Source organism: Ixodes scapularis, unplaced genomic scaffold (genome assembly GCF_016920785.2).
Source record: "Ixodes scapularis isolate PalLabHiFi unplaced genomic scaffold, ASM1692078v2 PGA_scaffold3__209_contigs__length_174095766, whole genome shotgun sequence".
Lineage (NCBI taxonomy): Eukaryota > Metazoa > Arthropoda > Arachnida > Ixodida > Ixodidae > Ixodes > Ixodes scapularis.
Window position 1 is genome coordinate 81,269,163 of NW_024609868.1, and position 24,192 is coordinate 81,293,354.

Consider the following 24,192-nt stretch of genomic DNA (forward strand, 5'->3'; position numbering starts at 1 on the left):
GAATGCGCAGTGTCGCATCATGGGACATCACAGACCTACACACCAATTCAGTTTCTTTGCTACATTTAGTGGGGAATTGAATCGGTGTAAAGGTCTGTGACGTCCCATAATGCAGCGAGCGCGGTTACGCCGACAGCGACGCCGACGCCGCTATATCCCACAAAAAAAAGAATTATTATTATTATTCTACGCGGAGATGGGCGCCTAAGAGCTGCGCTCTAAAAAGAAAAGAAATGGTGGGGGCTGTAAGGACGCCAGTCAAGTATTTCGTTGCCTTTATTCACCTCTTGACTTAATCCCCCGTAAAATCGACATCAACCCCGCACCCGTTTCCATGAAACCGAAAAATAAATGGCGACAACTGACAAATAACTGACCTAATCGCCGACAAAACACTCGCAAGAACGCGGTTAAGCATAGATGCGCACGACTTGTCCTAAAAGTGAGAGACGCCAATACTTACGTTTGCCGAGAAAGTACTTGAAGTACCAGCGCGTCTGATACTCTGGATTCTCCAAAACAGGCGTGCTGGGCGATCCAAACAGCTGCAAAACAAGAAAAGACAAAAAAAAAAAAAAAAACACGACTGTGTGAACAGCTTTCTGGCTGAACCCCTTTTCAACTACGGATCAGCACGACGCAGACGGGCAGGACGGGCGCTTATAGTGGTTGTGCTTGGCAGGAGGCGGCGCTGACGCATTGTGCAATAACAACAAGTGTGTCAGTTGCATTCCTTTCCCCGAAACATTCGACAACATAATTACTCCAACCACAACACTGACGTCTAACACATCAAACTTGTATTGTCTCTGCTTTGGGTTAGTTCTAATCTCATCTACTTCGAGCAAACATTCTCGACAACGACAAACAGAACTAAAGAGGTTCCTTTCTTCTTCGGAAGAACTAAGGACCAGCTACCTGTACCGCGAAAACTACGAGTGCTTCGAGCACATTCCACAGCCTCCGCCCCCCCTCCCCCCCTCCCCCCTTCCGCACACACAGGAATCTTTACTAAGGTATCTAACGACAAACTACTCTAACCGGAGCATCCCTCGGCAGCCAGTGAAGTCAACTTTCTTCCTGTTACTTCCGCTGACGTTAGGGAGTCTCTAATAAAAGGTAGCCTGTTCAAAGCAGACTCCATAAAGCGAGCCCGATTCGGACGGAAGACCAGCAGCGCCACTGGAAGCGTCGGGATGCGGCAAACAGAGAAACTATATGTTTACTTTGAGGGCTTCCTCGGTCGGCACTCTCGTGAGCCGGCTTGCGGAGCTCTAAGCGGGTGCCGAAAAGAAGGGAGGAGAGAAGGGGATCAATGGAGGAAAGGGTAGGAAAGAGCTCAGAAAAAAATGGCGACATCAATGAAAGCTGTTCCCTTTCGGAGTACATCCCCCATTCGGACGAAGCTCGTTTTCGTCCGCCTGGTCAATAAAGAGGGCAGAGATCGAGTCGCAGCAGAGCCACTAAGCCGACGACTCGCTAATGGCCGCCGCGGTCTGCTCCGCAGGGCGGCGCTGATGAGAGGATGTGGCACCGTAAAAGAGCGGAACTTTTTTTTTTTTTGTTTACGCGTTGCTGGTACGACAAGAAGATAATAATAATATTAATGATTTTAAAAAGGCTTCGTTGAAGGGAAGTTTGAAGAGACGAGAATATATGAAGGGCGAAGATGGAAAAACACGATTCAAATCATTCAAGTTGACCGAACGAATGCTGCTTTTCCGAGTCCGTTTCAGAGGCCGTCAATAGCGATCTAAGAAACGTCTCAGTGGCAGCAATTGAGGGCGACGGTGGAGATTGCTTTGAACAGTCGGGAATTTTTTTTCCGGAACACTTTATCGAGAATTCGAAACAAACGAATAATCACTAAAAATGAAAAGGCTCAGCGGAAAGATTGGGCATCGATCCGAACGTTGTAAGTGTCAACAACACTATATTCCGCCCAGAGTTGATGCCGTTCGTTTTCTGCCTAAGTCAAACCGAAGTTTGGCAAATACAGAAGTGCAAAGAAAACTAGGGCATACTTTTTTACGTATACCGATCGTGCGGTTCTCTAAAATAAACAAACGCACTTGACCCAAACACATTTCTTTGTATTAGTTTTTATCGTATATTCAGTTCTACATTTGCCTTTGTTGAGATGAAGATTGGGACAATTCCTTATTTTGCTTTCTTCGCCGTCTATTGTCAACGAAACCCGCAGGCAATTTCAACAGTAGGCTACCATGGCAGAAACTACGTCGGGTAAAATAGGAACTAAAACACAATGAAATGTAAAGCAAGAAAAAAAAAAAAGGAGAAATCCCGAAGGAAGATTCTTTCGGGATTTCCATTCCATATCTGAGGAAATAGGGGAAACAAAAAATAACGGTTCAAAGCTTTGCATGAAATATGAGATTTCAGGAGGCCGGGTAAATACTCGGCGTGATTCAACGACGAAATTTGGTTTATGTTACAAACGAATGATTGTTTAGACTGGGAGAATGATGTGTATCAATCAAGTTATCCCTGTCGTGGTAAAAACAGCCCAGCAGATTAATAAAAAATAAAAAAATCGCGCATAAACTAAAGTATTTTTAATTTTTTTTTCGGGCAGAATTACACAATCATAAACGAAGTAAAAATAAAAATAAAACAACGAAATAAAAAGAAACAGCAAAAAAGAGAAGCTCCGCTGCTGACATTTAATTAAAAATTAACTATAATGGATTTGACTTGCATGATCGCGTGTGGACCGGGAAACATATCCATTTTGCCAAATTATGACAGATTTGAATATTAATATGAGGCAATGTATTACAATTTAAAACTTTCGCTTTATTTTCTTATTGGCAGTGGCTTAATAATTTCTTAACATTTTTTTTTAATAACAAGAAGGCTGTTAATATCCCGGCTGCAAACTACGTATAACTCAAACACATAAAAAAGAAAAAAAAAAAAAAGAAACTATCTCATAGCTTCGTTCCACTTCTTTGTATTGTCAGGAAAAACGAGGTGATTTAAGTGCCGAAGGATATTTTTGTTAATTTGATTGAAATGGAGATGTAGAGTGAGAGAGAGAGAAAGATTGAAGGTATGCTGTACCGAGCGCTCCGAAAATCCTTCTTGTCTTCGCACAAAGCTAACATCGAGAGAGATAAGTTCGTGGACACGCGCACTAATTACAGGGGAAACACAAAACACTTTTATTTTTTTCCCCAATCCTATTTTGTTTCTCTATTTATCTGATTTTTACGATCGATTCTCTTTTCTCTTCCCCGATTTCTCGATTTGGAAAGACAACCCATACACTCCGGCACGCGTACACACATCTAAGGCACGCACAAAACATTAAACGCTACAAATCTGATTAAAGGGCTTCGAAGAGTGAAAATGATCAGAAAGAAGAAGCGTTCGTAAAACATGGACACGTCATTAAAAGAGGATAAGTTAACGGTCTACTAAACATACGCCAGAAACGAGGTTTTGCAAAATTTTCATTATCGTTTTCCCGAATGAGATCCGTTGAAGAAGAAAGAAAAAAAGAAGATGGATTTCGGAAAAGGTTTCAGGCGATCAGTTTGTAACCATGGAAGCGATGACGAATGATGGTGTTGCCATGATCCTGAATAGTTTAGTGTGAGGGACCGCGTGAAGACCGTGGTCCAAAACTATCTTCCTCGGATGGAATGCTAATAATGAGCGCTGCGATTATTATCGACAATAATGAGACAAGCCGGGCATATTTTCTGACCCATAAATAAATTCTGAATTTTCCGTAAAACGTTTTGAATGCAAAAATAAATAAAAAAATAAACAGCTACAAAAACTATGCATTGCCAAACGCTCTTCTCCGTCCAAATGATAAGGGCCATACGCCATTTTTTTTTTATAACTAACCGTTATCTTAATCAAAAGTTGGTTATTTTCTCAAGCTTCCAATCGGAGAATGCAGACCAACGGAGGTCTCGAAGGCACAGCGCTAAAAGGCACGACTTACCGAATTATTCGCAAAATCATTTATCAACTTCTGAATGAGATAACGCTTAATTTTGAAAGTTTGTTACCTGGTTTGAAGCACTAGCACTACATTTTGGCGGATAACGAGCGCTAGTGATGCGTAGTTTAGTTTTAGAGAGCGAGTCACACGCTCTTGCCACGCGCAGCCCTTTGTTTCGGGAAAGCGGCGCACGCGGCTGAGTACCGCAAGGTTTGGAAACGGACCAATTTTTACCGCAGTATTTGCCCCGCTTCTTCTCATGCCTAACACTCTAGGAAAAAACAAATCCAGTGTGTCTACATTTTCGTAAAACAATCGGGAGAGCCGATCGCTGGAATCTATGGATGCCGAAACTAAAAATATGCTGTCTTACGAAAACCACACACAGGCACAAAAGAAAACAACGCGCGGCAGTCTACGACAAAAGACGGTGCTTCGCTTTTAACTGCTAAATAGACATGCCTAAGGAGCGTTCGAGAGCAGTAGGTGAGCGTAAGAGACACTCGTCAAACGTATAGTGCTCGAAACTGCGATTTAAGGTACAAAGCCGGGGCAGAAAGAATAGAGGTTTCGGCTTACCTCTTCTTTGTCGGATCGTTCTCCAGTCTCGACCCTGAACCTTCGAACGATGTTTTCAGAATCGCCGTCGCAGGATGCGAGCTGGAACAAAGAGAAAACAAAACAAACGGAAAAAAAATGAAGAGAGGGTATACCGTATATAGTACAGGACTGTATCCAACACATTACCTTCTCGTCTAAACGCGCAAACGAAAAAAAAAAAAAAAAAATCGACTCGCAAAAGAAGAAAAAAAGTAGAAATGTGATGTTTCTCAGTGGGGAAATGACCGCCCACGAGCAACGAGGAACCAGGTAAACTCTGCCATATGCCACAAGAGACACAACATGTACGAAGTCTGGCAAATAATTACGGCCGAAAGGTCAACCGAATCAGCCTCGTTTCTTGTGCCTGTTTCGACTCTTTCGAGGTGCAATCATCAGAGACGTCGAAAAAGGGTCGACGTGTTTATCGATAACTGCGGCGGGTCAACAAACACGGTTTGTCTATGCGGCGCTTCGAAATCGTGACGTAACGGTATCACGTGTCAGAAGAAAGCAGTGTTGGAAAGTACTTTAAGTACATTGCACCTGAAGGACTACTTACAGTAAGTGTAAAAGACGTGCATTTTACTTGAAGCATATTCTCTGAGTGTGTGCTTGTATTTCACTTGAAGTATTTCTTTCTGGTACTTTCCGAGGAAAGTACAACTCAAGACAAGACTTCAAAATACAATCCCCAATATTAAAAGAAAAAAAAAAAAAGAAGGAAAAAAAGAAGCCGTATTGTTACGTTAAATTGCGCTATTGTCTTTCGAGACGTCATCTGGTAATTTCTCTCAGTGAAGTCTATAAGACCAATACAAATAAGTGCCTTACTTTATGATTGTGCTCAATAGTTCGTCAGCGAGAGTAAAAAAAAATAAAAAAAATTGTCAGCGACCTTTGTTTTTAAAGTCTTATAACGCATGATGCATGAAATGCATTATAGGGAATTGGTGAGGAAAGTGATGTGTCACATGACGTATATTTTCCCGCTAAATTTAGCAGGGAAACTGAATGGTTGTCTAGGTCACGAGAGGTGTGTAGTTCACATGACATCAGGTGACGTCACGTGACGCCACCTTTCCTGTTAAATTTAGCAGGAAATGTAGGGAGAGACGGATGGAAGGACAAAATTTTGAGATTGGGGGTACGTTAAAACAATTTCATGCTTTTTACCGTTAGGCAATGAATTCCAGTTCAGAAATCACTGTATTAAGTAATGAAAGGGCTTCAGAAAGAAGCCCTTACTTCGCAAGTGCATTGTATGTATAGTGTTTTCCTTAAACTACAGTGCGCCCGGTGTACTTACTACTTTACTCAAAGTACATATCCTTTAATTTACTTCGTACTTTACACAACACTGGGAGAAAGCCAGGGCTGCTGTTGTTTACGTTCCTTATAAGAGAAAAAAGAAATGTAGCTCAATACCTTTAGTCATTACTCGGCCAGACAATAAAAACAAATACACTGTTCGGCGATACTTCCAAATTAAAACGAAGTAACCCGCTTTGTTTCTTTGTTTTTGTTTCGGAGAATTCCAGCACTAACTTTACGGTTACAGAACCTTCGCCGAGATTTCTACCGTACGGTAACATAGTATAAAAAGCCATTTCCAGTATTTGTCGAGCAAGGAAACGAGACACGGTCAAAAATATAATTTTAACAAAATATACAATGTTCGACGGGCAAGGCCATTGGCAACGGGGGGGGGGGGGGGGGGGGGGGGGGGGGAGAATAAAAATCAAGACGATTTAAATCATGATATATATTATCGTTTAAATCTTCCCGGTTTTCCAAGAAGGATTTAAATTAAACTTTTCCCGCTCAAATATTCCCCACTTCATTCCACCTCGTTCGCCAGGTACGTAATGTCCCTAATGTCCCACTGCAAGTAAATCAAAAAGGGAAAAAAAAATGCAGAAAAAAATAGTGCCCTATTGCAGAAAGTTAAAACGCAAAAAAACAAAAAAAAAAAAAAACAAATAAAGCTTCTTTTTTTTTCAACTAAAAAGTCAAGCTGCATTTGTTTTAATGTAACGGGGTTTACACCAACAAAAATGTTAATTAACCCACTTTAAAATTACAGTAATTTCTTCTTCCGCATTGTTTTCAGTGAACAAATGATTCCTCTGCCAAGTTTAAAAAATGCCAGGCGCACATCTTAAAAAAATGCAGATCTTTGTTGTTGTTTTTTTTTTTACCGCAAGATTTAGCTACGCATCGTCGAACAGTCATTATTTGCCCAAGTGTAGGGCTAGCGGTTCGAACTAGATGCCAAAGTTTCAGAACTAACGGTCATCTCACTCAAAGTTAGAAATGAATTTTCTGAATGTTTCCACGGGAAAATGGCGACCGACGCGGAGCTCTCGAATGCATGGAGCTGAATGCCGCCAACGACCGAAAACGGACGGAACCGGGCCCCACGTTTGCCTCAAAAATTTCTGGAAATCACTTAATTCTTTTGAATGGGGAACGGTCAGTTCTGAAGATTTGGCGTCTGGTACGGACAGCTTGCCCTACACTTTAGCGGATAATGAACGTTCGGCGATGCGTAGTTTCATTTTTGCGGTAAAAAAAAAGAAAAAAAAAAAGAAACATGTAATTTTATTTTTGAACAGCTTGTACATCTAGTGGCTACACCGATTTATATTAAAATAATCTGATTTAAACGAAATAAATCAAATGTATCTCATTTTTTTTTTCTTACAAGACGCTCACTTGAGTCTGTCTCACTCCGTTGATGTGAAGGGAAGAAAAAGAGAAGAAAGTATTGTTGTTGTGTTTGCAGAAACGTATTTAACTGATGGGGGAACCCTAGTTTTGCGGATGCCTTGTAAGATCGAGAGGAAAAGTGGGCAATGTTTAAATTAATAAACAAATAAAAAAAAAAAGAAAACGAAAAAAAAACGATGACAAAATGTTTTCTAAAGCAAAACTGACGAACTAACTACGCAAAGAACCAGCAGGTGTTGCACGACACCTAAGAGCTTTGTATCATGTAAACACAGAAAAAGCATGACTATTTAATTCAACTCACGCGAAACAAAAAAGTCAGAACAAAACTCAGACGTTTTATTCTGTTTGTCGAAACCCGTATACACAGCATGTTAGCCCCTACTGCCCGTAGACTCGCGTTTTTAAAAGCCTCCGCAGTTCCCTTAAGTCAGGGGGTCGAGGTACGTTTGGAGGTTAAAAGTTCTTGTTGCGCCACAACGGTGTCGCAAGCAGCGGTTCGTTTGTGCGTACAGCACAATAACCGGCACGTGATCGTTAGCAATCGAATGCACTTTGAAACAAAGGTCACATTGCTTGTATGGATGCCTATATGTCGGTTCCGCACGATGTATTTGCAATTTCGAAGGCTGTTGAGAATAAAAGTCGCTGAACCGTCATCCTATATGCTTTTCTTCGAGTGCTTTTCTACAAGACGGCTACACAAAGGTGCATTTGCTGGTTCTTGATTTCTGGCGAACTTCAGTCGTTATTCAGAGTGAAGACGAGACAGCTCTTGAGTGTTTGCGTTGTCGCGGGCCAAAATTGAGCCAGCGATAAGGTCACGACTACATGGACGCAAAAAAAACAAAAAAAACAGAGTTAACAAATGCATGTGCAACGTAACAGCGCTCCCGATCACGCGCCTTGAATTCCTATTAGACCGAGCCATTTTCCATGCTTACGATAGTTAGAGGAACAATAAACGACGCGAATAAACAATTCTTTACATAAAAACCAATCGGTAGAGTGGCGAAATAAATGCACCAGCATAAAGGCACGTGGATTTTCCTAAAGTGAAAGTAGGCCTCGTGAAACCGCCCTATATAAAGTAAGAAGTCTGGTTTGGAATGTGACTATATTTTTGTTTCAGTCATTTAAAGGACAGTTCGGCTGGGGCAATTAACGTGCATACCAAACAAATCCCTTCTTTGGTATGCACGTTAAATACCACAACCGAACTTTATTCTTCGTGTGCTTCTGAACTACTAAGCGTTAAGCACACTCGATTACCCCCGCCACGCACACATACAGATTCATGCGATCTGCGTTTGAAGACAGGATGCGGAGTTTAATATGATCAGTGTCGAGGCACAGCTCACGACCTTAACTGGGAAGGTTTTAGGAACTTGCCATTCTTTCGACTCCCATTCAAGACTGCGGTGATTGGCGCTTAGTACGCTTTAAGGAAAATCAGGTGCTCGCAAATTTCTGTAGATCGTATATAACGCGAATAATCGGGTGTCTTACGGGAGGGCCGTACCGCGTAACGGCGTATTGTAAACACAGATCGTAAAGGCGTTACTGTTGTTATAAATCTAAGCGTTCCTTTACTTGTTACCAATTGTGTATACTCAGTTTGAATATGAACAGGTAATGACCGTTAAAATCCATCAGGACGAAACGGTCACCACATAAAATGCATTGTTTAATCTAGCACTGCGTGTAGAAAACGTAACAATAACAACACATTCAAAAGTCACGTCGCCGCTGCAATGCCTTCCAGAAAGTTTCACAAAAAAGGTTCTGTACGGTGTGTTATCTTTTTCAAAACACATTTAAATAACGCAACAAATCTCCGTATGCGGTGCAAAAAAAAAAAAAAATGCATGGCCAAGAAAAAAAAAAAAAAGAGATGCGATTGCCATTTGTCTTGCTACACCTCGATGAGACAGGGGCATAATGCCCTATTCCTTCAGTAAAAACTGGCAGCTATTCGCGGGGTTCAACGTTCGCATCCTAGACAGGAACCTATCAATAACCAAAGATGATAGACGACGGTAAAATCCACACTACACAATACAAGACTCAATACTGAAGGAAAGTTCGCGTCGATTTCAATCGGCAAATTCTCGTCAAATAAAAACGTGTCTCCCGCGTTCCCCGTACGTATACAACCCCGCCGTAGAATGACCCCTTATCTCGACTGAGTGAAAAAGAAATACAAATAAGAATAAGATTTTTAAAAAAAGAGAGCTTCCCATGAAATGGGAACCTTTGAGAGTATATATATGTAAGTTCGAACCTCGGCTGAAATTCAGTTAGTTTCATCGCAGACGTAAGCCTAGAGACGAGGAAGACCGATATCTTTGGATCATGCCGTATGTCGGCTTCCTTTCGCCTCCGCGGCGAACGAATTGAGTTCAGCGATAATTCAAAATATAATCTGCCAACGCGTCGAAACGGAATCAGAGAAAACTATATTTGCCTGTTTCCGAAGCGCGGACGGTAACAAGAAAAAAAAAAAAAGATAGAAGGCTATAGATCCCTCCGCCACGTTCGTGCTTGCTTGAGTGCGCTTGTATTATTGGTATTTTCATTTCGTGCCGTTATTCACTTACGTAGTCGTAGGAGCCTCCCCTATCTTCTAAAGCCCAGAAAGCTCCCCCGCCTTTTCTTTGTGGTCGGATCGAAGAAGAATAGAGCCTTGATTTCTCCAGGGATAGCACCCAAGAACAGTATATTTATACATATATGAGACAACAAAAAGAAAAAAAAAAAGAAGCGAAGAAAGTTAGACCCACGCAAAAGAAGTCTACCGCTCAGCCCAAAAAGGGTCGAGATATCGGATAATCGAAGGTAGGATGTATATCTCTGTATATAGCGTCAGCTCGATATCTCGAAAGCCTCATGTCGTAAAGTGTTGGGGATCAATAGAAGAAAATTATAAAAAAAAATGAAAGAGAAAAAGGGAGGGCTTGAGTTTTATTATGGTATATCAGGTTTGGAACGAGGTGTGTATGTGTGCCCGCATGTGGAAGGGAAAAGGGGGGGGGGGGGGGGGGGGGGACAAGATAGGGGAGGAGCACCGAGGTACGTACTCTTTTACTAACGCGTCCGTCCTCTCTTTTCTGGAGCCTCCTTTCCGCTAAAGATACAAAATGAAAGAAGGTAATGGTACTCTTTATCTCTCTTTCATGGGCCACCCGATGATGACAGGGGAGGCTCGCTGGCGGCACCTCGCGACCATGAGTGCCAAGAGAGCATCAGGCACCACTAAAGTTCGTCCACGAGGAAAGGGCACGCTACAGTGTGCAGCAGAAAGAAAAGAAAATTACACATTCGTCTATAGAAAAAAACCAAATGGCGCCCCACAACAAGATGCCTCTGTCCGGTAGATTGTTCAGGGAGCATAAGAACCGAATGAGAGGCCATCCACTTTTTTTCTGTTGTTGGTTCATTCTTTTTTTTTTTTTTTTTTTTTTTGCAAACGTTCGAGCACGATGCACCAATGAAGGTCTTGCGTTTGGAAGATCAAATGGCCGTGATCCCCTTCCTTCTCCCTCCTCTCGTCAACCATTGTTTGTATTAGAACAATGCCTCGTTCGCAGTTGTCAGCAGCTTCCAAGCTTTCACTGCTCCACCATGTTTCGGTTCGTTTATGTCCGCGGAAAACGATTCGAGAAATGAACTCGACTCTGCGCTGCAGGCGCCGCCGCGGTTATGACGCTCGAGTGATGCTCCGCTAATGCGGTTCGTCTGGAAGCAAGCAGCTCGGTAATTTTGGAAATACGTTTCTCACTTCCGTCCATCTCTCTCAAGTTTGACTTCCGAGTCCCCACGAAGTTCCGGCACGTTGTTCTGTTTCCGGTTTAGGCTTCTAGCACCATCTCTCACGGGACACAGTTGCTGCGTTCATCGCGAAAACAAAGCCGTGTCAATGTTTCTGCACACTAATCGCCACAGTACGAACTATGCGTGGTCTTTGTCGGAGTGTAACACGGATACGTTGGTCGCTTCGAGCACATGCACCAAATCAGGCTGTCCCCGAAATACTGCGGATTTCCGGTGTGTCGAAAAGCGCTCTTCTGAGGTTAGAGAGTGTACACTTGGGCTGGTTGACATGTATACAACTCGGTTGTTGGGTACAAGGGCTGAATCGATGAATTAAAGTATCGAGATCAACCATTTAAATCGGGTGGCGCCTTGCGTCACTTAGCTTGAGTGTTTTTATCAACCGAAGAGAATAAAACCTCCATGCCTAAGTTGGAGGTGTTTTCCGGGGAGGGCAGGGACGCGGGGGAAGATTTATTCGAAGTTATGATACAGCACTTCGTCGCCCACAACAACCTGTTGGACAAGAAATGTGCGATATTCCACAGCTCATGCGGAAGAGCAACGTATTACTTGCTTCGCAGGTTGCTGACGTCCAGTCGGCCAAGCGAGGTCCCGCTCAGCGACAGCTTGGAGCTGTTCATGAGTCACTACGCGCCGAGACCGTCTATGATTATGCAACCCTAGCACTTCTGTTTCCGGACGCGGAAGGAAGGTGACGCAGTTAAGGATTTTGTAGCCGAACTGCGTAAGCTGGCGGATCCCAGTGCGTTCGGTCTGGAAGTGGACAACAACTTAAGATACAAAACCATCTACGGCATTAGGAACGACCTTATGAGAAGACGTCTGTCAGAAGAGGCCGAACTGACGCTAAACCGAGCCATTCAGATTGTCACGAGCGTGGAAGCAGCGGCCAAGGACGCAGAGCAGATTGCTGGTCACGCGGCGGCTGGTCAGGCGGCAGAGACGACCCTGCATCGAGTGGAGAGTTACATGGAGGAAATCGGCGACTGCTGTTTGCGAAGCAAGGTGCACTGGGTGGTTTGCAAGGCTATAGGCAGAAAAGCAAAGGCCTTTACGCATGAGCGTATGCTCGCCCGATGCTCATGCCTGTTATCGTTGCGGTAGGCGGCATCATGAGTTAGCATGCAGATTCCGAAGGCTCCAATGCTTTTCTAGCCAGAAGAAAAAAACATTTGGCGAGGAAGTGGCCGTCCAAGCAAAATGCTGGAAGAAGTTCTCAGGACGCGACGGTCAGTGGTAACAGCAAAAGGGCGAACCAGCTGGGCGCACCAATCGACGAGCCGTGATGGCGGTTGACACAGCGTCCGACGAAGACGATTGCGTGACATATGTCGGCACCTGTGTCGCTAGAACTTGGGTCCGTGAATGCTTTCGTGGCACAGATTGAAGGCGTTAACGTTCGGAACCACTGGTGCCGCCCATATGTGCCACACTGATGCTCGAAGCCCAGACGGTGAGCATGGAACTCGACACGGAAGCCGTCAATTCAGTGATGGATGAGGTGGAGTTCCGGAAGCTTTTCCCGACCCTGGCTCTTCAACAGTCCGAGGTCAAGTTAAGAGGATACTTCGGGCATCAGGCGGCGGTCGCAAGGAAAGCAACTGTGGCTGTCGAATTCGGAGGAAGAAAGGGCCAGCTGCCCTTGTTCGCTCTGAGGGGGGGCTCTCGGGCCCTTCTGGAGAACTTGGACGAGTGCTTTTGGGACGCCACTCAATAGCCTGCTCGACGTCCCCCGCATCGACAGTGGAAGGGACTGGGTTGACAAGTTTCCCGAGCTGTTTGCGAAGGGAGTGGGTACCCTTCGTGGTGTCAGGGCAAGGATAGAAGATCCGGCAGACGCAAGACCAAGGTTTTTCAGACCAAGAACAGTATTATTCGCGCTGCAGGATCTGGTGGCACAGAAACTGCGGTGGTTGCAACGCGAAGACATCCTGAGTCCGGTGCGCATGTCGGAGTGGGCAGAACCGTTGGTTTAATCTTAAAGGGCAACTCCGCTCAATTCCTAAGATTTCAGGATAATGAGCGACTTCGCATTAAAAAGCCCTAGCCTATAGTTAAATATAATTTTGAACACCGGCAGAAATCGAAACCGAAACTTCGGCTCCGTCCGGGAACATTGGCCTCGGGCCGCAAAGAACATGGCTATCACGTGGTACGAGATGTCACATGATCCTCTACGCAACGACGGACGGGATTGGGGCGGGCGCGTGCCAGGCGCAAGTGTCGTTTGCACCGCGCTCTTCAGCACGTTTTGGTATCAACGACATTCGACGACGTTGGCACAACTGCGGAATAAGTCTGCGCACGTATTGTCCGTAGTGGGAACAAAACTCCGAGAGACAATAATCACCACTGTGAGGGCCGGACGGCTCCCAAGAAGCGCGCTGCGCAGGCGCGTTATGCTAATCACGTGGACACCGCTGAGCGCCGAGAGGATACGTTGCTGACGTCACCCGTAACGCTTGCCGGGAGAAGTAAAAAGAAGCAAAAAGGGGCAATGGTGATGACGTTAAGCTCAATGTTGGCTACGCCCATGTCGTAGCCTTGACTGCGTTGTTGGTTGCGCCTCAATTCGCCCGCTCGAGTCAGCCGATTTTTTATTTTATTATTTTATTTCACAATACTGCCAGCCCTGTTAAGGGCCAAAGCAGGAGTGGATAATACAAAAACAAAGAATGTACACTGCGTTCTGTACATCGCACACGTACACAAAAAAAAAAAGCCGGTGTTACAAATCCGCTTACAGAGGCGTGCCAGAAACACATATATATATATACATATATATATATACACATATATATATATATATATATATATATACACATATATATATATATATACACACACATATACATATCTTTTTTTTTTTTTTTTTATTCAAACAACACACGTAGAGCATTCTCGAAATCGGAAATCGACTCGAGAGCAATAACAGCACCTGGAAGTTTATTCCAAGAATCGATAGCCTGCACAAAAAAGGATTGTTTAAATATATTTATACGGGCGTGAATGGGTTCGAGCACTTTCGGGTGATGTAAGCGCTCTGAACGGTGGCTTTTGGGTGTTACATATTTAGAGCTGTCGATTTTGAGAAGGTGATTATAAATTTGAAAAAATAATTTCAGGCGTTGACATATTCTCCTTTTTTTCAAGGGCTGCATGTCTGCCTGCTTTTTTAGCTCCGTCACAGACGTCGTAGTCCTGAAATCAGAAAATATCGTACGCACCGCAAGTGACTGAACCTTTTCAAGCTCATTAGAAAGCGTGGCCTGCCAAGGATCCCACACCTCGGAAGCATACTCCAGTGTTGGTCTTACAAGAGCTTTGTAGGCAACAAGCTTAACCGAGGGAGGTGTCCTATACACTCCGCGCGACGCGACCGGCGCGCCGCCGCGCGGCCGTTACCGAAGGTAGGCAGTGAGAGCCCCGGCGAAACGAAACCACGCCGCGTACATTGGTACGCATTGAAGTCGGAGCGGCGCGGTTGCGCTGGGTTGACAGCATGAACTGCTGCGTCGTTAAGTGCTACAATAGTTATGCGTCGTATCTCGTGGGGACAAAGTTTCACAGTTTTTCACCTCGCCGATGTATTGTGGGACAGCGACAACGACAACGATTGACCCGTGCCGTACGACGCGAGAAATTTGGTCTCCCGATCATGTCTGCCACAGTGTGGGCACGGCTGACATATTCTACACTGCCGCTTTACGCCCTGCGTTTGTTTTCGTACCAGTAAAGCCTACACATCTCAACTCGAACTGAAATGCCATCCGACACTCGCGGGTATGCAGTGCGAATTTTGTTGAAGGAATGCCCTCCAAAGATGCTTCGTCCCCATCGTACGTGTCGATGATATTTCCGGACCAGTATGGCACGCAGTCTGTACTTAATGCAGAAAGATTCGGACGGTAGAAAAAGTGACAAATATGAATCTAAGGAAAACTACAATGAAACTTGGAATCACTGGACAATTGATGCTTGAGTATGTAAGTTTATGTGGTGTGCTTTCATCAGCCTCCTTTTGGATGTGGAAACGCTGACACCCCGAGTCTTGTAGACAACATTTTTTTTTCTCTCGGCTTTAGAGCCATTTATCGCAAAGTTGTTCGAACTGGAGTACCGTCCACTGGTCCTTTCCTACCCGTAAAATGAGCACCACCCGGCCATGATGAGTGGTATACTCTTGACAGCCTTCGACGGTCAAAACCGGTTCCCATTTAGTTACGCCGCCTAAAAATATTTCTACCTGGTGAAACTATGCCACCTCTTTTGGGTATAATAAGTGTTTTGTCAAGTTACGGTTGTCAAAGTACCTGTGTGCCGAAAATCAGCACCTCGCACAACCAGATTATAACACAACAGCTGACCGCAAGAGCCTTTGACGGCCAAACCGTGTGTTGGCCGGCAACTTGGTTTTCTCGGCTTTGAAGCCACCTTTCCTAAAGTTGTTTCAATTGGAAGTACAGTGCACTGGTCCCTTCCTACCTGTAAAGTCTCTATCTCCCACGACGAGTGGTATTCTCTTGACCGCCCTTTCGCTGTCAAAACCGTTTCCCATTCAGTTACGCCGCACAAACCAAATTTCCACCTGCTTTCCCTATGCCACCTATTTTTGGTAATAACTGTTGTGTCAAGTTACGGTCATGTCCCAGAACCTGTTTGTAGAAATCTGCACTTCGCACAGCCCGTTTATAACACAACATTTTGGGTTCAATATTAGATATCCCGTACAGCTTTATTTCTTTATTTGTTAGAAACATAACTTTCACACCTGCTGTCTCAATGAAACTTGGCACACTTTGTGCACAAATCTAGTGAACATCTCACTTGCCTCCAAATATCATCGTTTCAGCAGTCCCGTTTACAGCGACGAGCGAAACAAATTTTTCACTCAGAGCAATTATGGTGGCGGCCGTCTTGCTTTTCGGAAGATTGCTCCAACCCCTTTTTCGGCCGCAACTAGAGAAATCACCCCTAATAACGACTCGAATTCAATATATAAGAAGTGAAAAACAGCTAGATGCCCTTCTTAGGTCTGCCCCAGCACTCATGCAACGTCACTCTTAACGTATCGGCTCAAAAAGCAAAAGTTTCGTCCGTGCGCGCTTCCGCCGCCACAGCTTCGCATGCGAAAAGGCGCCGCAGGCTGCTGAACGCGCCTCACTGTCGAACGCCAGCTCCTCCGCTAGCGGCGCTACACGCGTTTTTCAAAGCGCCCCCTATAGTTCCCGCACGGAGCGTATACAACTTCCTTCGTAAATACCGAAGTTTTTTAGTTGCCTTTTTTGTTACATAATCCACATGTTTGTTCCATTTTAGATCGCTAGTAATAACCACACCCAAGTATTTATAGCTGTCAACTTTAGTAAGCCTGACATAATCAAGCTCGTAGTCAAAGTAAAATATATTTTTTTTATTCGTGAAGTGAATGTATTGCGTTTTCTGGGTGTTTATTTTCATATTCTTTTTACTACACCATGACGAGATGCGATATAGAATATCATTTACTTCTATCTGATCGTTTACTGACGAAATGGGAGCATATATAATACAATCATCGGCAAACATTCTTACTTTCACGCGCCCGTTACTACAGATAGAAAACACACTATTAACATATATTAAGAAAAGCAAGGGACCCAACACGGAGCCCTGTGGAACCCCTGAGTACACGTCCAACAATTCCGAAAAGGTGCCATTTACATCGACGAACTGCCGGCGATTTCTGAGATATGCGCTAATCCATCTTATAATCAATGAAGGAACACCGTAGTCAATTAAAACATTAATTAGTTTAAAATGTGGTACTCGATCGAACGCTTTAGACAGATCTATAAAAATGGCATCCACTTGCAGGCGATTATTAACATAACCAGAAATCTCATGATAGCATTCCAGTAGTTGGGTTGTTGTTGAATACCCTTTCCGAAAACCATGCTGATTGGAACTAAGGATGCCCTTATCCTCCATAAAAGAAACTAGCTGTTTATTCACAATGTGCTCTAGTAGCTTACATGACGTACAGGTCAAAGCAATGGGGCGATAATTATCAACTGAATCACCCTTCCCACTCTTTTTCACGGGCACAACTCTTGCCAATAACCAATCGTCCGGTAAAACAGAGTCTCGGAGTGAAATGAAGAATATAATTGTTAAGTATTTCGCAACCCATTCAGCGTATCTTCTTAGAAATTCATTTGGTACAGTATCTGGTCCTGGCGATTTCCTAGTATTAATTGATAACAATAAGGATACGATACCTTGTTCCGATACAAACCCACTCACATCAGAGCCTTCATCGTTGGGGATGCTGCTGAATTCAGTTGAATCTATTGTAAACACAGACTGAAAATATTGATTGAATTGAGACGACATTATGGCCCTGTCGTGCACAACGTTGTTATTAACACGTAACTGACTTATCTTAGTCCGTGACGGAGTAAGATAACGCCAAAACTTTTCAGGGGAGGATAAAATGAATTCTGGCAATGACTTTGTAAAATAGGTTTCCTTGGCTAGCTTTATCAATGTTTTTAACTTGTCACTCTGCTCACAGACAGCAGGAGAATGATGCTTTCGAAGCCTCTTTACTTTACGTTTTGCCTGCAAAATTTCTCTTGTAATCCATGGATTGTGGCGTTTTGTCGTTTTAGTTTTCTTCGGTATAAAGATTAAGATGCAGTGCTCAGTAATACTTTTAAAATTCAACCACATTTCATTTACACCACTGTGAACTTCAAACCCATCTAGATGCTCTTCTAGATAATCAATAACAGACTCGTCATTAGCCCTTTCGTAGTCATAATACTGTTTTACTTGAGCTGAATCTTTTTGGCAAACATTCGGCCACTTGGCGAGTTGCAAAGTTTGCCGGACCGTTTAAGAAACATTTAGACAGAACTAGGTCGTAATATTTGATGTGTGGTCTTGCGAGGCGACACTAAGGAAGACTGATTTTTTTTTTTTTTTTTTTCAGAAACAAAATAAAACAGAGTTGCACTTTAAAAAAGGATGGGAAGGTCCGGCTTTGTAGGGACTTCAATGTTACAGTGAACCAGGCTGCGGACATCGAGACTTGTCCAGTGTAGTGCGTAGAGGAAATCTTGGACCGAGCTGCAGGAGGCAGAAAAATTTTCGAAGTTCTATTTCCGGAACGCTTATAAGCAGGGGGAGCTGGATGGTGCATCGGGGAAGTGTTACAACACTCAGCAAGGCCTCTTCCAGTATAACTGGCTGCCGTATGGGTTGTCTTCGGCACCTGCAGTGTTTCAGCGGGAATTGGAAAACAAGGTTGTCACAAGGTCGTCGTTTACGTCGACAACATTTTGATGACGGGATTGACGGAAGAAGACAATCGCCAGAACCTAGAGGGAGTGTTGCGTCGGCTGAGTGGTGTCGGCTTGTGAATGAAGCTTCAGAAGTGCATCTTCTGGGCGTCGAGTTTGGAGTACATGGGCTATCTCATCGACAAGGACAGTCTGCATTCTGCACCCCAGAATGTCGAAGCCATCATCCGAGCTTCCCAATCCACTGATGCACGTGAGCTACAAAGCTATTTGAGTTTTCTTAAATTTCACCGAAGGTTCTTGCCGAACTTGTCGTCTGTGTTGCACCGACTGCACTTGTCACTCAAGAACACTCTTAAAAAAAAGGGTGCGCAAAGAGACCAATCGCCATCTTTCATCCCCGCGACCCTAGCGCCCCCTATCCAGAAGCGGTAACTCGAGCAGTTCGTCCCGCGGGCATTTCGTTGCTCCCGCTGGAGTTGATCCCCTAACGAATACTTTAGACCCCTCGTCAATAATGGCTGCCGCAAGCCTTCGATGAAGTGGACGAAGCATCACTCGAGTAGCTATTTTGGAAAGAAGCCTTGGCAAAACAAGATTTCGGCCCCGGGATTTAGAAATTGTGACTACGCGCGCATATTTGGTGAATGTTTCCGGCCGCGAAAAACATGAGAACGGAATCCGAGCGACACGGAGGCGCCGGAGACGAGGCTACCTACTCTCCGACTGCCGCGCGCGCGCCCGAGTTTGAACTGGAGGTGAAGGTTGACCCAGTTGACCTGTGCCGGTGCGGTGGAAGCCTCGTCGGATGCAGTCGGAGTGGCGACCGATTGGACGGTGAGTTTTGATTGCTTTGGCTACTTGTAGAGCAGCAGAAATGTTATAGTCATTTCAGAACGTACTTCATAAAATTGCAGGGTTACCCCGTACGATAGGCGCTCGCTCTCTGACGCGGTCGGGCGCGTACTCGTCCATGTTAGCGTGCAAACGAGGCCTAGCACTTCAAAACTAGACCCGGCTTGCAATCAGTTCATCAAACAAACGATGTCACACCGGCAGATGGTTTCGTCGACGCAGCTGCGTTTTAATGCCACTTAGGTTCATCGAAAAGTACCCGTGTTCGTTTCATCGACCAACCTTGCGACGCTTCATCGGAAGCGTCTCTCCGCATATATCGCCTCGGTCGGCGACCAAGGCGATGCGAGCTTGACGAAGCCGTTGCGGTTCGCATGAGGCCTGGTGCGAGTTCGCGCCTCGAGAGTAAAGTTTCGCGCTTACGCTCTTAGGCGAAAGGTATGGTCGTATCCGGTATGCGGAAATAAACATGTTCTCGATCAATATTAAAGTGTCGCCGAGCGGAGCGAAGGGTTTCAGCGCATAGTGCGGACGGTTTGAAAGCGGCGATCGCCAGTTCATTTGTGGCGTATCAGAGTCGCCTGGGCAAGTCCGCTTTAGTTGAGGTAGTCTTGGGGCGAACGAAATTAAACCAATAATGTAATTCCGTGGTGAAAAAAAAAAAAAAAACGAAGTCCACGAAACGTTGTAGAAGCACGTATCGACGAAATTGAGCGGTGCCGCGAAGTCGTGCGCGCGCGCGTTTAGTGAAGCATTATTTTATGTTTTTACTTTCTCTGCGGGTTTCCGAGTGTCTTTCGGCCTATATGTTTCGGCCGATGCTGGCCGGCTCTGCGGCAGGGTTTATAGTTTCAACCATGGTCGGGAATCACCAAATTGGAATTGAACTTGAACGCTGTAACGATGCACTTGTTTATAGAGCCCAGCGTGGAGGTGTTTTGTCTTGTAATACTTCTGCTTTTGAGATCCTCACTTCGGAGTTTGCTTTCGCCCTGTGTAACTTGTGCTCGTGGCACAAGTTACACAGGGCGAAATGTGTTTTGTATTCTTCAAAGCTGCTCTTGTAATCTTCGTTCAAAAGTTTTCTTTTTTTTTATGCTTGTTATTGATAGCTGTGTTTCCTTTGAGCTCTGAGCATTTTCATTGCTTTGAACTCTGAGCACTTTTCAAACAGTCTGGTTAGGACACGCGTGTCAAAAAATAAATTTTACGCGAATAAAAAAAAAATTAGAGCAATATTTATTTATTTATTTATTTATTCATTTATTTTTTATTTATTTATTGAAAGTACCCGCAGAGCCCGAAGGCATTACAGAGGGGGAGAGGCACATACATAAAATAAAGATAGTAATATAGTAACAAGTGAACGATATTATATATGCAACAAAGAAAAACAACATGTCAAGGGTCACTGCTAAAATAGTTAGTTATTGCGCGAGACGCGATTTAGTTGGTAATCACGTCCTTTCCACTTGTTTTCTCTCGGGTGCGGGGAGCAGAGGTGGATTGCCTTGGCCATCGCGTTGAGGTGGAGAAATGGTATGCCAATCGTATTCGGAAGGAAATTGCGTATTACCATTCCGTGACGTCATGGAATGAATAGAAAATTAATCTCGCGCCGTCAATATTGCTAAAAAATGTTTTTGCGCAAACTTTATTTTTTTTTTGGCACTTGTGTCCCTTACAAACTGTTTAAAATAATTTTTTTTTCGGGGGTCCTTTAGGGTGCAATTTTCTTGTTTTGACTGTCATTCAATTTCGCATAAATAAATTCTGGTTATGACAGATTCAATTTCGCATAAATAAATTCTGGTTATGACAGACACTATGCTTTATGACAGTATCTTACATATAGCATAGGGTATTACCACATAGCATCGTCATTTTGGAACAGAAGTAGCCGCAATCAAAAATAAAAACAAGTCACGTAAAAATAAATTTGCACATACCATGAACAGTTGTTATCACGACACAAAATGTTGCTATAGCTCCATTTTAAGGGCACTTTAGTTTTGAGTTGGCGTAGCACCTCCTAAATACCATTACCTTAGCCCTTAATTTTCTTTCTCGATTATCATATTTCAGTGCAGGGTATATGGTGGATAGTGTTATGTTAGCATTGGTCTAGAACTCGTGTTCAGTTGGTGAGAATACGTGTTCCAGCTGAATGCAAATGCAGCTCTTTTTCCAGTCTGCCTTGCGATGACCTATGAGAGGGGTTAGGATCCAGCAACACTAAGGCCCTTCGATCTAGGAGGCATTGAACTAACTGAGTAATCTCTGATTATTCAGCTTCTTAAACTATTGATTTCGGCCTTGTAGGCTTCTTTGCCTCTTGAATGTTATTAGAAAAATACTTTTGATGTAGCAAAAAAATTCGACCACAGGTGGAGAACAGACATATGGAAAAGGGTTGATTTATGAAGAGAGGTTTAGGGCGAAAACGAGCTGGTGCTAGCTAATTAAGACTGTGTCTGCCTGTCCTTTCTTTTTCGAAATCTCTGAGTGTTTTTACTATGTTCAAGGTTGGTTTACTTCGTTCCTTTAGGAAGCTGCAAGCATCCTCGCACACGACTGAAGATTGAAATTTCATAGCCGGCCACATGGACGCAATGAAAAGAGAAAGGAAGGGAGCGACTACGTATATGGAGATGGTGAAAGATGCCATGGAGAGGACTTTTTGGGCGAAGAGGGTACATCAGCATACACCCTACAATCTTCAACATCGTAGACGACTATCCAGCCCTAAAGCTCACAGACCAGGTAATATGTTGCTTACTAACGATATTGCTCATGCTTTTAGGAGCAGTAAGTTCCCTGATAAGACCACGACCACCCCCATTATGGTGCATTCGCGCTGCTAGCGAATGGAAGCTCCTGCAGGGAGATCTCATTGGCTCAGTGACGCGGTTGGGGAAAATGTTCCCCAACGCACAGATCTGCTTTGCGGTTGCGGCTCCAGTCCTGGCATAAATGCGCCGTTAGTCCTGTCATGGTGAAGTCTGGCACCATGATGGGTCTTCTTTTTTATCCCACTTACATCAATTTCGATTTTGTTACAACTAATAAGTCATAATTGTTTTTCGTTTTTTTTATTTTTAAAGAGCAGTTTACAAATATCTTCAAGTAGACTGAAGGTGTGAAAATAATTTTTCTTGCAGATCTTTGCACTGTCTTTTTGTATTAGTACTGGCGCCAAGGCAAAGGAGCGATTTATGGATGTTGCCTCAGAAAACCTGCCAACTGTTCTCACGGTGACTGAGGGAGAACCAAGACCGGCCCTGTTCTGCGATATCATTTTGAGGCCTCATGATGCAGAAGATATAAAAAAAGGTGCACTTTACCCTTTGTTGTATTACACTTGTCTTTTTCAGCCCATTTGCAGTAAATGAAGCCGTTGTTCGTCTTTTGCTATTAATTTCCTTCCAAGGGCTCAGCTTACGGGTTGGCAGAAACTACGGGCTCTCTGGACAAGTATTTCATTACCTGACCCTGCCCTCATGCGCATGAGTATGTGCAGAAAGCATGGTCACCAGTTTTATGATCGAGACGGCTGGCTGGATCTGAGAGCATACCCAATGTGATAACAAGGTTTAAAATGGCACTGCCCTGCCAACCTGTTGGAAGTTTTCAAAGGAGCAAGCACACTGTCCTTGCCCTGTTGCTCAATTTAGTGGGAATTATTCAAGTTCATCATGCCTTTAAAAAAAGTTCTCCTCATAAGCCATTTCTTGCTTGCCTTTTTTATAGCAGCATTATAAGAAAATACTTGCGTTTTAGTTATATTTTTGGAGGGCTAGAAAACCGAGGAAATACCTTTATGTTTTGGGAGGTTCCTCCTGCTGAGCGAGATTCGGTGCAGCTGAGATGCATCTGATCGAAACTGGCCAACCAAAAACACTGCGCATTCTGAATTAGTTGGCTTATGTGGAAAATTGGGGTACCTCATACTTGTTTTTATTTCTTTGTTTATTCTAAAGTAAGTATTAACAGCATTTCTCAAAGCACGGGCAAAACTAAATGTGATCACAAGCATAATGAGATGTGCTTGGAACGAATCACTTTCAGAAAACTGATAACAACACCATAGCCTTATTAACTGGCACTTCCTCCATGGAAAAAGCAAGCACCACGAGTCTTTTATTATCCCACTGACATCTTTGCAATTACGATTCTCTTTCTCATAATAAATTGGGAATCTTTTTTTTCTTATCTCCTGCTTTTCTACAGGGTAGTTTACGATTTATTGGCTCACTAAAGATCAGCTATTTTTGTTTCAGATTTTTGCTGAGTTTCATCGCATCACAAGCATCGATGCCGAGCAACGCTCTTTTTAAATTGCCTCAGAAAACCTGGCGACCGTCCTTGAACTGACAGAGGGCAAGACAAAGACGGACATTTTCTACCAGACTGTTGAAAGGATGGATGATGTTAAAGAATCGGAGAAACAAGGTATACCTGCTTTAGAATTTAGCCTTCATTGACTGTTAGCGGAAGTCCCAATCCGGCTAGCTTTCTATTGCAACCGAATTGGTGCCGACTCAGTTCATGTGATAGGTGGGTGCAAGCTATGTAAATTAAATTCGAGATATCTAACAGTGAGCTGTACGGCATCTGAAATTACAAATGCTTCTGTACATTAATTTTAAATTGTGAGTGACCGTCTGGTGATGAGTAACATTAAAAAAAAATGGGTGAATGACTGCATTTAAAAAGAAATATAAATTTGCATTACTGATGTGATGCTTAAATGCAGCCTTCATATTTTGTGTTGAATTGCCGTGACACTTGGCACTGAGCACAATTGAATGGATTAGTTTAAAAAACAATCTACTAGCATGGGTGATTAATCTGTTATTAACTGTGTGCATATGAGGAAACAAAATCGGGCCCTTATTTCTC

General features: G+C 43.8%; 1 protein-coding gene across 1 annotated transcript in view; it reads right to left on the reverse strand.

Annotated features, from left to right (window-relative positions):
- LOC8053097 (GTPase-activating Rap/Ran-GAP domain-like protein 3) overlaps window positions 1-24,192 on the reverse strand; it is a 189,469-nt gene that overhangs the window by 77,599 nt on the left and 87,678 nt on the right. Inside the window, exons 3-4 of the mRNA XM_040218040.3 lie at window positions 4,559-4,639; window positions 464-545 (exon numbers count right to left, since the gene is read on the reverse strand). Of these exons, the coding sequence (XP_040073974.1) occupies window positions 464-545; window positions 4,559-4,639 (163 nt within the window). The remainder of the gene's footprint in view (window positions 1-463; window positions 546-4,558; window positions 4,640-24,192) is intronic.